The sequence below is a fragment of the Aotus nancymaae genome, unplaced genomic scaffold (assembly GCF_030222135.1).
Source record: "Aotus nancymaae isolate 86718 unplaced genomic scaffold, 86718_ANA_hifiasm-v0.15.2.pri h1tg000053l, whole genome shotgun sequence".
NCBI lineage: Eukaryota > Metazoa > Chordata > Mammalia > Primates > Aotidae > Aotus > Aotus nancymaae.
Window position 1 is genome coordinate 17434829 of NW_026988467.1, and position 14081 is coordinate 17448909.

The 14081-nt window shown below is 45.2% G+C and overlaps 1 protein-coding gene across 1 annotated transcript; it reads right to left on the minus strand.

The window, feature by feature from the left end:
- Positions 1 to 6921: 6921 nt before the first annotated feature.
- LOC135269515 (heterogeneous nuclear ribonucleoprotein A3-like) lies at positions 6922 to 8943 on the minus strand. Its single transcript, XM_064363738.1, has one exon. The coding sequence runs from the start codon at positions 8941 to 8943 to the stop codon at positions 7807 to 7809; it is 1137 nt and encodes a 378-aa protein (XP_064219808.1). The 3' UTR covers positions 6922 to 7806.
- Positions 8944 to 14081: the final 5138 nt, after the last annotated feature.

Here is a 14081-nt window from a genome sequence, read left to right on the forward strand (position 1 = left end):
CCTGATGAGACTGGCTCTGCCACAGCACACTCAGACTTACCTGCTGCCATCTCGGGAGCATCCCAGCCATTCCAGCTTGGCTATATGACGCACAACTCCACACTGCCTTTATTTCTTTCGCACAACTCCACACTGCCTTTCTTTCTTTCGCATAACTCCACACTGCCTTTATTTCTTTCGTTTTTTCGTTTTGTTTTGTTTTGTTTTTTTGAGACGGAGTCTCACTCTGTCACCCAGGCTGAAGTGCAGTGGCACAATCTCTGCATACTGCAACCTTTGCCACCTGGGTTCGAGTGATTCTCCTGCCTCAGCCTCCCGAGTAGCTGAAATTACAGGTGCCTGCCACCACACCTGGCTAATTTTTGTAGTTTTAGTAGAGACGGGGTTTCACCATCTTGGCCAGTCTGGTCTTGAACTCTCGACCTCATGATGCACCTGCCTCGGCCTCCCAAAGAGGCGTGAACCACCACGCCTGGCCTGCGTTTCTTTAGAGATGGTTTTGGTGGCCAAGCACAGTGGCTCACACCTGTAATCCCAACACTGTAGGAGGCTGAGGTAGGAGGATCTCTTGAGGTCAGAAATTCAAGACCAGCCAAGTAAACGTAGCAAGATTCTGCCTCTACAAATAATAAAATAAAACAAAATAAATTAGCTTGGCCTTATGGTGCAAGCCTATGGTCCCAGCTACTCAGGAGGCTGAAACAGACAGATGTCTTGAGCCCAGGAGTTCGGGGCCACAGTGGGCCATGACTGCGCCACTGCATTCTAGTCGGAGCAACACAGTAAAATCTTATCTCTAAAACAACAACAGGTTGGGCACGGTGGCTCACACTTACAATCCTAACACTTTGGGAGGCTGAGGCAGGTGGATCACTCCTGACTTTAGGTCAGGAGTTCAAGACCAGCCTCTCCAACATGGCAAAAGCCTGTCTCTACTAATTCAGCCGGGCATGGTGGTGCATGCCTATAATTCCAACTACTTGGGAGGCTGAGGCAGGAGAATTGCTTGAACTCAGGAGGTGGAGGTTACGGTGAGCTGAGATTGCGCCACTGCACTTCAGCCTGGGTGACAGAGTGAGACTGTCTCAAAATAAACAAATAAATAAATAAAACCAAAAGAAATGGTTTTGGGGCCCGTCAGCATATTCCTCTGTTCTCAGCAAAGGCGGGTGGAGAAATGTAAAAAAAGAGGAAGCTGGAGGGAAATCTGGCCATCAGTTATTAATCTGCTTCTTGGAAATATGAATGATTGACATTTTCTTCTTTGTACATATCTTTTTAAATTTCCAAAACATTTTTAAAGAACTATTAACAATGATATATAAGAAAGAAAAAAGGGTATAACATAATGGTTAAACATTTGCACTTTGGGTTGAACAGCCTCCAAACTTTGTGACTTTGGGCAAGTTATTTCATTATTCTGAGACTCACTTTCCTCATCTGCAGAATGGGGATGATAGTATCCAGTCCCTAGGATTGTGGCAAGGATTGAATGAAATAATGCAATTTTAAAGGCCCAGTGTTGGCCAGGCACAGTGGTTCACCCCTGTTATCCCAGTACTTTTGGAGGCCAATGTAGGTGGATCACCTGAGGTCAGGAGTTCAAGACCAGCCTGGCCAACATGGTGAAGCCCTGTCTCTACTACAAATACAAAAAATTAGCTGGGTGTGGTGGCGGGTGCCTGTAATCCCAGCTTCTTAGAAGGCTGAGGCAGAAGAATCACTTCAACCCAGGAGGTGGAGGTTGCAGTGAGCTGGAGTGCCACTGCACTCCAGCCTAGGCAATAAGAGCGAAACTCCATCTCAAAAAAAAAAATAAAATAAAAGCCCAGTGTTTGACCCTCAGCAAATTCTCAGTAAATCTTCGCTGTTAACCTTCATCAAGGGTGACAAATTTTGGTCCTTTGAGGATGGATTTGATATTTGCAGACAAGCAGCAGAGTTTTACAGCCAATGTATTCTTTTCTTTTTTTTTAAATGGAGTCTCCCTCTGTTGCCCGGGCAGGAGTGCAGTGCCGCAATCTCGGCTGACTACAACCTCTGCCTCCAGGGTTCAAATGATTCTCCTGTCTCAGACTCCTGAGTAGCTGGGATTACAAGTGCCTGCCAGCATGCCCGTCTTCACCATGTTGGTCAGGCTGGTCTCGAACTCCTGACCTCAAGTGATCTTCCTGCCCCAGCCTCCCAAAGTGCTGGGATTACAGGCATGAGCCACCACGTCCAGCTCATTCTTTGCACAATTATTTATCTGTGCTTACTGCTGAGACCAGTTCCCAGGGACCCAGCAGTAAGTGAGGCAAGGTTCTTGCCCTCACAGAGTTCCTAATGTATCAGTGGGAAAAAGGGATCTGCATGATTATAGTTCTTTATGACAAGTGGCCCCCAAGGTGAAGAAAGAGCCCTGGCAGCAAGCAGCAGAAAGAATAGAACTTGGTCAGGTGCAGTGGCTCATGCCTGTAATTCCAGCACTTTAGGAGGCTGAAGCAGGCGGATCACTTGAGTCCAAGAGCTCAAGACCTGCCTGGGCAACATGATGAAACCCCATCTCTACAAAAAAAATTTCTTTAATTAGGCCAGGTGTGGTGCCTCACGCCTGTAATCCCAGCACTTTGGGAGGCTGAGGGGGACAGATCATGAGGTCAGGAGTTTGAGACCAGCCTGACCAACATGGTGATACTCCATCTCTACTAAAAATACAAAAATTAGCCGGGTGTGGTGGCACATGCCTGTAATACCAGCTTCTCAGGAGACTAACATGGGAAGATCACTTGAGCCTGTGAGGTGGAGGTTGCAGTGAGCCAAGATCACACCACTGTACTCCTATCTGGGCAACAGAGCCAGACCCTGTTGAGGAAGGAGACCCTTAATCACCCTTTATCCTCTTAAGCTTCTAAGACCACTTCCCCCAGCCTTCTGCACTGCATTCAATAGGAAAGGTAAAACCTAGCAGACTGGGTGTCACCCTTAATTGCACCCCTATAGATAGCAGGCATGGTATGGAGGAATCTTTCTGGAAGGCATTCTTTTTGCTTAAACATGATCAGATCTCCACCTAAGTCACGTACCACGCACCTACTTCATGGATCAAGACCTTTTCACATGTAATTTCTAAGATCATGAGCCTTTAAAAGGGGACAGGAGCTGGGCACGGTGGCGCGCACCTGTAGTCCCAGCTACTCGGGAGGCTGAGGTGGGAGGACTGCCTGAGCCCAGGAGTTCTGGGCTGTAGTGCGCTATGCCAATCGGGTGTCCTCACTAAGTTCGGCATCAATATGGTGACCTCCCAGGAGTAAGGGACCACCAGGTTGCCTAAGGAGGGGTGAACTGGCCAAGGTCGGAAACGGAGCAGGTCAAAACTCCCATGCTGATCAGCAGTGGGATTGCCCCTGTGAATAGCCACTGCACTCCAGCCTGGGCAACATAGCGAGACCCCGTCTCTAAAAAAAAAATAAAGGAGGGGCACAGGATTTTCTAGTTGGGGAGCTTGGCTGTCAAGGTATTTTCACCGGCCGTAGCTTCTGGCCGAATAAATCACCACTGCCTTCCCAGTTCAGTGTTCAAGAGGTTTGTTTGCAGTCTTTCCTACTTCACTATCTCAAAAAAAAAAAAAGAAAGAAAGAAAAAGAAAAGTAGAACTTGCCTTCCTGCAGGACCACCTGGAGGAGAGGATGTTTTAGTCAGAGCAGAGACGCATCATCCAGTAAGGGAAGGGGGTTTGAAGAAGGGTAAATATGAGATTGACCTGAGGACTAAGCTCAGTGTCCTTACACTTCATGGAAACAGTCTATGGGAGGAGATTCTCAAAGGAACCCAGAGATTCTTTGACAATGGCGTCTTGGAAGAACAATACCCATTTGCATGTAGAGAGACAATAAAAGCATTTTCACTTTGCAGTCCCATTGTGCAGAATGCAGTGCGGAGGACATGTGTTTTCGGAGTGGTGTGTATTCTATTCTCCAGCACTGTCTATGTTTTTTAGGACCCTAAAGCACAGTCCCAGATTCTCGTGGAAATTAATAGAAGAGTGTATATTTCTGCTGCTCTGGCCAGCTGCTGCTAATTGCTCTTGGAAACCACACGACTCTTTAGGGTTTCCTTTTGGCAGGGAGGAGAGCACAGCTATAACTGACAGACATTCGGGGTCCTTTGGGTCTCTGAGTATGAAATGAAGCCAGAGGACACCGTTCAAGAATAAACAGTGAATGGCCTAATAAGTCTCTCATCTGTTTAGCATTTTGTATATGGTGGTATGAGCATGGGAACAGATGTGGAAGGAACACCCAATCTGTAAACACAGTTTTTGATGGGTAAGAACACCCAATCTGTAAACACAGTTTCTGACGGGTACAGGAAAGAGGAGTTAAGAAGATTAAATGTTTAGGTTGGGCATGGTGGCTCATGCCTGTAATCCCAACACTGGGAAGCTGAGGCTGGCGGATCACCTAAGGTCAGGAGTTCAAGATCAGCCTGGCCAATATGGCAAAACCCTGCCTTTACTAAAAAATACAAAATTTAGCTGGGCATTGCGACATACACCTATAATCCCAGCTACTCAGGAGGCTGAGACTGGAGAATTACCTGAACCCAGGAGGTGGAGGTTGCAGTGAGCCAAAATCGTGCCACTGCACTCCAGCCTGGGCCACAGAGCAAGACTCCGTCTCAAAAAAATAAAAAGAAGAAGATTAAAATTTTAAAACTCTGTGACTAAATGGAAAACAATATGGCATAATAGTGACATTAGTTATCTATTGCTGTATAGCAAATTACTCAAGTATTTACTGGCTAAGAACAACAAATTTTATCATCTTGCAGTTTCTGCAGGGCAGAGTTCTGGGCTGAGCCAGGTCCTATGACTCAAGGTCTCTTACAAAGTGGCAATGAACGTATCAGGCAGGGCTGCAATCTCATCTGAAGACCTGACCGGGGCTGGATCCATTTAAAAGCTCACTCACACAGTTACTGGCAAGATTCAGTTCACTGTGGGCTGTTGCTGTTACTATCCAGTTCCTTGCTATATGGGCCTCTCCAAACAGCAGTTTACAACTTGGCAGTTTACTTCTCTTAGAACAGACAAGCCAGACAGAAACCAGAGTCATTGCAATGTCATGAAAGTAACATTCCATCACTTTTGACAAATTTAGTCCATAGAAGCAAGTCATTAACATCCAGCCCACAATCCAGAGGAGGGGATAATATATATGGCACAAGTGCCAGGAGGTGGGTATTCTAAAGGTGTAAAAATTCAAAATGTACATGAACAAAGAAAAGAAAATAAAACAATAAAGTAGATAAGCATGGTGGAAGGGTCAGAAGATGCAGGCCTGGTTAGCCCTGTTAAGGAGTTTGACCTTATTCCAAAGGGCAGCCATCAGTTTCAGGTGGGGGGTCACATAGTCAGCTGTGTACCTTAAATATCTCAGCTTGCTAAATCAAGAACTAGTAGAGGCTGGGTGCAGTGGCTCATACCTGTAATCCCAGCATTTTGGGAGGCTGAGGCAGGAGGATCACTTGAGGCCAGGAGTTCAAGATCATCCTGGGCAATGTGATGAGATGCTGTCTTACAAAAAATTTTAAAATTAGGTGGATGTGGTGGTATAACTACCAATGGGTTCTTCCTGCCCACTGCACAAACAAAGATCATGGCATTGCAGTGAAGAAAGAGTTTAATAGACATGAGGCCAGCCATGGCACTTGGGAGACAGAATCATTACTCAAGTCAATCTCATCAAAGGCTCCCAGGTTAGGAGTTTTTCAAAGGCAGTTTGGGGGAAGGAGTGGGGGTGGCTCGGTAATGGGTGCTTGCTGCTGATTGGTTAGGTCAGAGATAAATTCATAGGGAGTTGAAGCCTCTTCTTGAACTGGGTTGCTCCTGTGTGGTGTCACAGGAACAATGGAGCCATTGACTGGGGCGTCCAGGTGGAGCCACAGGTGTCAGACATGCAAAAAACTTGAAAAGGCATCTCAAAAGGTCAATCTACAATAGTGATGTTTTTGCAGGAGTAATCAGGGAAGTTGCATATCTGTGACCTCTAGAATAATGTCTGGCAATCCTTTATGTCTACACCTTAGCAAAGTTCAGGCTCCTCTTCCCCCAGCCTGGTGGCCTTTCATTAGCTTTACAAAGGCAGTTGCATTTTGGGGAAGGGCTACTATCATTTAAACTATAAATGAAATGACTTTCAGAGTTAGCTGGGCCTAAGCACAGGAATAATTAAGGCAACTTGAAAGCTAAAGGCAAGAGTAGGGAGGTTGGCTATAGCAGGTCTCTCCTACTGCTATAATTTTCTCACTGCTATAATTTTTGCAAAGGTGCTTTCAGTGGCTCACACCTGTAGTCCTAGCTACCTGGGAGGTTGAGGCAGGAGGCACGCTTGAACCCAGGAGTTGGAGGCTGTGAGCTGATCTCCCCATTGCACTCCAGACTGGGCAACAGAACAAGACCTTGTCTAGGAAGAAGAGGGAGGGAGGGAGGGAGAAGGAAAGGTAGAGATATGAAGAAAGCCATAAAAAAAAAAATAGCTAAAAGGGTAAAAAATCATTGTCTCTAGGCTGGAGCATTAGGTTTAGGGAGAGTTGAGACACAAGATTGTTGCTTTTCATTATAAGCCTATCTACACAAACTCTTTTTTTGTTTTTTTTTTAATAATGCACAATTTTTATTCTCTTACTCTGAAAACTTATATATATATTATATATATATATATATATATATATATATAAATTTAAACCAAGGAAAGTAACTGATGATTTATGGGCCTCTTGTGCTTTAAAAAAGAAAAAAAAAAAGTACCCACTAATTTGCTCAGATATAGCAGACTTAATGGTCCTATATTTTGAAAAGTTTTTAAGAATGGTTTCTAATGTAGGAGAGGGAAAACATCCACTGCCCCTTTTCTGAATTTAAATGGAGGGCAGTAAACATTCTTTACACCCAAAACCTATGGCAGCAGTTCAAATTTGACCAAGGTAAACGTAGAACGGAGATGTTCTAAACACAGCTAGGACTCAGCAAGTCTAACACACTAAAATCATATGATTACATTTTGAAAGAAAATGCACAAAAACCAAATAGAAATTTTGAGATTTTTTTCATTTGAAGGTAATCTTAATGCTATTAAATTCACAAATGCTAATTTAAATACCCAATCCTATTTACCTAAAACACACATTGCAAACACACATATATCTATTCTCTCCACTTGTCAGTGCCCATTCATATTATGGTTTGGAAATGGGGAGAATAGATTCCCCTTAAACTGCAAGTCAGCAGGTGTTTCTTTACAGTTAACTTTAGCAAAATTCATACAAAATAGTAATTAACAATGATCTTCTTTACTTGTTAACTCACAAGGAAACACCTTCAAAACTGCATTTTGTTAGTTTCTGTAATAAAATGTAGAAAAACTGAACTACACAAATATTGAAAAGTTAAAAATTCCTTAATTTTTTATTCCTGGTACCACTACCACAATTTACAGGGCAATATACCTGATGTAATGAAAAGAAAAAGAAAAAGAAAAAGCTACAACAGATAAAAGACCTCAGGAATGTACATCTAATTGACACTACACTGCATTAATCAATAGCTGCACTTTTTGCAAACTGTGGCTATGACAGTCCTGAACAAGAAGGGTTTCCTGTTTAAGCTGCAGTAACTTTTCGGACTATGGATCATCGCTCCTTCTGTGGCAGATTTTTACAGTTCCTCTAATGCATTTGGGATGACTGTCTCAAAGTAACCTGCAGCTTTCCTGACAGCTCCTCGCTCTCTCTCCTGCTAAGAACTGTAGCCCTTTTCTGCTGCTTTTAGAACCTTCTGCTACCATATCCACCACTTCCACCACCAGATCCATAACCACCACCATAGGGACTGCCCGAGCTTTTTCCACCAAAACTGCCCCCTTTCATGGGTCCATAATTTGATTGCTGTTGTCCACTATAATTTCCAAAATCATTATAGTTCCCACCACCAGCATAGTTACCACCGCCAAAATTTCCTCCTTCATTGTAACCATCATATCCTCCGCCACTGCCACCATATCCACCACCTTGGTTTCCATATCCTGGTCCACCACCACCATAGCCCCCTCTACTACTATAACCAGGACCACCGCCATAGTTGCCACCATCACCAAATCCGTTATATCCACCATCACCTCCTCCATAACTACCTCTGCTGCCACCACCTCCACCACCATAACCTCCTCTTCCACCAAAGTTTCCACCACGGCCAAAATCACCTCCACCACCTCCAAAGTTTCCTCCACGACCCATAAAATTGCCAGATCCACCTCCGCGACCTCTCTGTGATCCAGCAGACTGCATCTCTTGTTTAGAAAGGGCCTTTTTCACTTCACAATTATGCCCATTAATAGTATGGTATTTCTGAACAACAATTTTATCAACTGTATCATGATCATCGAAAGTTACAAAAGCAAATCCTCTCTTTTTTCCACTCTGCCTGTCTTCCATAACTTCTATGGTTTCAATCTTGCCATATTTTTCAAAGTAGTCTCTCAAATTATACTCTTCCGTATCTTCTTTAATACCACCAACAAAAATTTTCTTCACTGTTAGGTGGGCACCAGGCTTTACAGAATCCTCTCTAGAAACAGCTCTCTTTGGTTCCACTACACGCCCATCAACCTTGTGTGGTCGAGCACACATTGCTGCATCCACCTCTTCAACACAAGAGTAAGTCACAAAACCAAAGCCCCTGGAACGTTTGGTTTGGGGATCTCTCATTACCACACAATCTGTAAGTGTGCCCCACTTCTCAAAATGTTCTCTTAAACTATCATCTGTAGTTTCAAAGCTCAGACCACCAATAAACAGTTTTCTCAACTGCTCTGGTTCCTTTGGATCATGGCCCTCCTCCCCCCGGCAGCGACGGCGACGGCCGGAGTCGGGCTGGGGGCGACCGGGCGGCGGTTTTACCTCCATTTTAAGACCGGACTCGCCTCTTCCAACTCGAGTTCAATATCTGCATAAACTCTTAGTGAAGCAGGAGCAGCCACGAGAAACAGACTTCTTGAACACCGAACTGAGAAGGAAGGGGTGATTTATTCGGCTGGGAGCAAGGCAACATAGCTGCCTAACAGCCAAGCTCCTCTAACAAAGGAAATATCTGCCTTTATATAGGCTTACAACTCTAGATATTACACATGACATGGTCTTGGGTTTACAGCTTTCGAAATTACATGTGAAAGTCTTGGGCTTACAACTCTAGAATTTACATGTGAAAGGGTCTTGGGCCCTGGAGTAGGTGTGGGGTATAGTGACTTAGGTGGGGGTTTGATCCTATTTAAGTAAAAACAGTGCCTTCCAGAAAGATTCCTCCACACTGTGCCTGTGATCTACAGGAGGGTGATTAAGGTGGTGCCTGGTCTGCCAGCCTTTACTTCTCCTGTTGAAATGCAGTGTGGAAGTCAAGGCGGGGGTGGTCTTAGATGCTTAAGGTTGACTAAGGGTCTCCTCCCTCATTAGTATTTTTTAAACCATGTATTCATATTACTTTTATTTAAAATAATTCTTACTTTAAATAAAAACAACAACAACATTGGCAGAGCTCACACCTGTAATCCCAGCACTTTGGCCGATTGCTTGAGCCCAGGAGTTTGAGTCCAGCCTGAGCAACATAGTGAGACCCCATCTCTTTCTCCCCCGCTCCTAGAGAACTTGGAATTATTATTTTTTTTTTAAGACAGAGTCTCGCTCTGTCGCCTAGGCTGGAGTGCAGTGGCGTGATCTTGGCTCAACACAACCTCCACCTCCCAGGTTCAAGCAATTCTCCTGCCTCAGCCTCCCAAGTAGCTGGGACTACAGGTGTGCACCACCACGCCTGACTAACTTTTGTATTTTTAGTAGAGATAGGGTTTCACTATGTTGCCCCCATCTCCAAAAAAAAAGCAGAAAGTGGATAAAAAGGAAATTCATTTGGAAATGATGTGGTGCACATTCTACAGTATAAATGCAGTAGTTGATTCTGTTGGGGTTGTGAGTTCTTAATACTCCTGTTTCCTTCCAGCCTTTCTCTGCCCCTCCCCTCACTCCTGCTTGGAAGAAAGAGTGACTCATGATTGGTGAGTTTCAAAGTGTCACCCAGCCCCTTCCTCTCACCTTCCGCTTGGCCATGAGCCTCCCACTAAGAGCTTGAATTCCCAGATGGCTCTTAAACAAGGGCTGGGGACCCAACAGGCCCCATGCTAGGTGCTGGTGGATATGAGACTTAAACATCACGATCTCTGTTCTTACAGAACTCACATTTTAGTGGGAGAGACAAAGAAGGGACATCTAACCCAGTCCAGAGAAGATCAAAGAAGGCTTCCTGGAGGACATGATCTCAAGTATGAATGGGGACTCTTTCAGAACAGTAAATCAAGCCAGAGAAGTCACCATGATGGTGAGACAACTGGAAGTAATTGAGTGATGCTGGACCATAAAAGCCAGGCGGGGGACAGTAAGAATGATGCCAGAACTAAATAGTGAGGAATGTTGTGTGCCAGGCTGAGGAGCCAGGACTTTATCCCAAGGGCAGTGGGCAAGGGTACAGAGCCTATGAAGGTTTTATACACAGTAGGCAACATGGCCATATTTGTAATTTGAACACTCACTGCAGGACAGCAAATATATTGGATATATAAGGAACCACAGATTGCCTGGGTTTCTCAACAGTACAATCTCTCCCTGCTCCATCATCACTATGTTTTCATCCATCTTTCCCAGACGACATAGGGATGCTTCCTTCCAATGAAATCTCACTTTCTGCCCACTGTGGTCTTCTTCTAACCTCCAAAAACTACAGCCCAGGAGTTTCAAGTAGCAGGATTTTGATCTGGCTGCAGCTTTGCTCTGTCAACAGTTTTAGCAAAGCCTCCTTCCACCTCTGCAGGCAATTTAGAGATAGCATTTCTGAAATGGTCTGTGGATAAAGGATGTTGCTGCTCTGGGAAAATGTGTCTGCCTCCTGCCAGGAGGAGACAAAGAACACTGAAACCGTGCCAAAGGATGCTGTCCAGAAAGGGAAGGTCAAACAGCCCTTGACATTCTTTGTTGACATCGTGTCTCCATTTTTACACTCAAACCAGCTTCCCCACCCCCATGTTATTTGGCTGGGGGGAAAGTTAAATAATGCTTTTTAAGAATACTATGTGCTTTACCAAAACTCCACAGTCCTTGCCCACCAGGAGGGAAGGTGCACAGTGAAATATAAACCAAAAATAAAATTCTAAGCCTCACAACCATCTGAATAGACTCCCCCTCTCAACCAAGGGCATTCCAAAGTTAACCTGAAAAACTGATTCAGACCATGATAGGAAGGGGGATTAAGATATGCCTCATTATTCCCTCCTTCCTTTTAAAATTCAGGCCCAGCTGACCAGCATTAACATCAATACAGACCTTAAGACTGACAGACTCTAAGTCTGATAAGAAACATATACAACCTATTCTCTCTGAAGCCTGCTACCTGGAGGCTTCATCTACATGATAAAACCTTGGTCTCCAAAACCGCTTATCTAACCAGACACTTCTTTCTACTGATGCTGAAGCAGGAGGGGTTGCAAACAAACCTCTCGAACACTGAACTGGGAAGGAAGTGGTGATTTATTCAGCCAGGAGCTGCCGCAGGTGAAAATACCTTAACAGCCAAGCTCCTCGACAAAGAAAATCCTTGCCCTTTTAAAGGCTTGCAATTCTAGAAATCACATGTGAAAGGGTCTTGATCCATGAAGTAGGCATGGGGTATGTGACCAGGTGGGGGTCTGATTGTGTTTAAGCAAAAACAATGCCTTCTGGAAAGATTCCTCCATACCACACCTGCGATCTACAGGAATGTGATTAAGGGCGGTGCCTGGGTCTGCCAGCCTTTACGTCTCCTATTGAAATGCAATGTGGAAATCTAGGGGGAAGGGCTCTTAGAAGCTTAAGGGGATGAAGGGTCTCCTTCCTTGTTCCCCCTTTGAGAATCTCATCTATAACATTAGTGAGACTTCTCACTCTCATCCTCGTTTTCCTGATCCTCTATTTTAGCTATTAACTTAGTAGGGCTGTTCCATCGCCCTGTTAAGAGTTTAATTTCAAAAGCTGTACACATAGGGGGTTCTGATGGATCACAGCAGACATCGGGTTTTCTATTCCCTGGACTACACACCTTTTACTGAGTACCATTATATAAACAGGTTCCCTTCTGTGTCCCTGCACATTCATAATAACTGTAGAACAAAAGAATGGCAGTAACTTTCCATCCTACCTCAGTAACCTGGTGCACACACTGAGAACATTCTTCAAAATTAGTTAATGTCCCTATTGTATAAGTCCAAATTTTAAAAATAAGTCCCACAATGAGTCTCCTCATGCTTCGGCCATGCGTGGACCAGCCAGCTTCTGGGATGTGGCTGGAGCAAGGCTTGCTGCCCTTCTTAAGGTGACTCTGGGTCTGGTCTAGCTTCCCAAGTTGCTGCAGGTTTTGCACTACTGTGCTGGATCTAGGCTGGGATTCCCTCTACATTTATGGATTTCCTCTACATATCACGGTCTGGGGTCCTTTCCACTGTGACTTCAGAGGGACTAAATTCCAGTCCTTTAACCACACATGATCACCTGGTGAGAAAGGGTGAACTGGGGAGAATATAAGCTTACAGGGCCTCTTTCATTTACCCAGGTTGAAATGTCCTGAGTAATTTTTCCTAGAGCTTCTAGCTCTCGTCCTAGCTCAATTTCTCCCCATACCTGAGGAGTTCCCAGGAGAGCCCGCAGAATGGGGCGGGGCCTATGATATAAGACTTCATAGGGAGAATATCGGGAGTACATTTAACTTTGAACAACACCAAGGGAAGTGCCTGCACCCACTTTAATCCTGTTTCCTGACAAATTTTCCCTAAGCTATTCTTTTTTTTTTTGAGACGGAGTTTCGCTGTTGTTACCCAGGCTGGAGTGCAATGGCGCGATCTCGGCTCACCACAACCTCCGCCTCCTGGGTTCAGGCAATTCTCCTGCCTCAGCCTCCTGCCTAAGCTATTCTTAATAGTCCGGTTCATCCTCTCCCACTTTCCGGAACTCTGTGGTCGGTAGCGCTGTGCTTCCATCTGGTAGCTGGATCCAACCCTCTTTAATTATTTGCCCCCCTTCTGCCTGGAGAAAGTCTTTTGGTATTTATTAGAGTCACAGCTGCGTGGGGTGCTTTGGTATTTAAGTTTTGCTCCAGAGTTAGCTTATCAGCCTCTTGTGCTAGCAGAGCACTTGCTGCCAAGGCCCTTAAACATGGGGGGCCAACCCTTGGAAACTCTGTCCAGCTGCTTGGAGAGATAAGCTACAGGCCTGGGCCAAGGTCCCACTGTTTGCGTTAGAACTCCAACTGCCATTTTATTCTCTTTCTGACACATGCAACGTGAAGGGCTCTGTTAAATCAGGTAACCTCAGAGCCGGGGCTGACCTAAGTTTCTCTTTCAGTTCCTGAAAGGCCTGCTGCTGCTGAGATCCCAATTCAAAGGGTTCCTTGTCTCCCCCACTAGTGACTCCATAAAGGGGTTTGGCCAGTACCATGAAGTTTGGGATCCACAGTCTACAGAAACCCACAGCTCCCAGGAACTCTCTCACCTGCCTTCGAGTCTCGGGTCCTGGCACGTTGCAAATGACTTGTTTCCTCTCTGCTCCTAAGCTGCGCTCTCCCTACTGGGTGGTGAACCCCAGACATTGCACTTGCTGTCAGCAAATCTGGGCTTTCTTTTTAGACACTTTATACCCATAGTCCTCCAGGTGCCAAAGTAAGGCATCTGTTCCTTTAGCACACCCAACTGCTGTGGGGTGTCCCGGTAAAAGGCCAGCATATTGAAGCAACATGCAGCCTAAGTCCTTAGCAGGAAATTTCTGGAAGTCATGGGCTAGTGCCTCCCGAGAGATGGTAGGAGAGTTCTTGAACCCCTGGGGTAGCCGGGTCCAGGTGTACTGGGTGGTCACACCTGTTTCTGGATTTTCCCATTGAAAAGCAAACAGTCTCTGACCCTCCGAGGTCAGTCGAATGCTAAAGAAAGCATCCTTTAAGTCCAAGCGCATGAACCAGCTGTTCTCTGCTGGCAATAATC

What these genes read in the sequence shown, in the direction of transcription:
- LOC135269515 (XM_064363738.1), bottom strand. Translation starts at nt 8,943, where the DNA reads ATGGAGGTAAAACCGCCGCCCGGTCGCCCCCAGCCCGACTCCGGCCGT.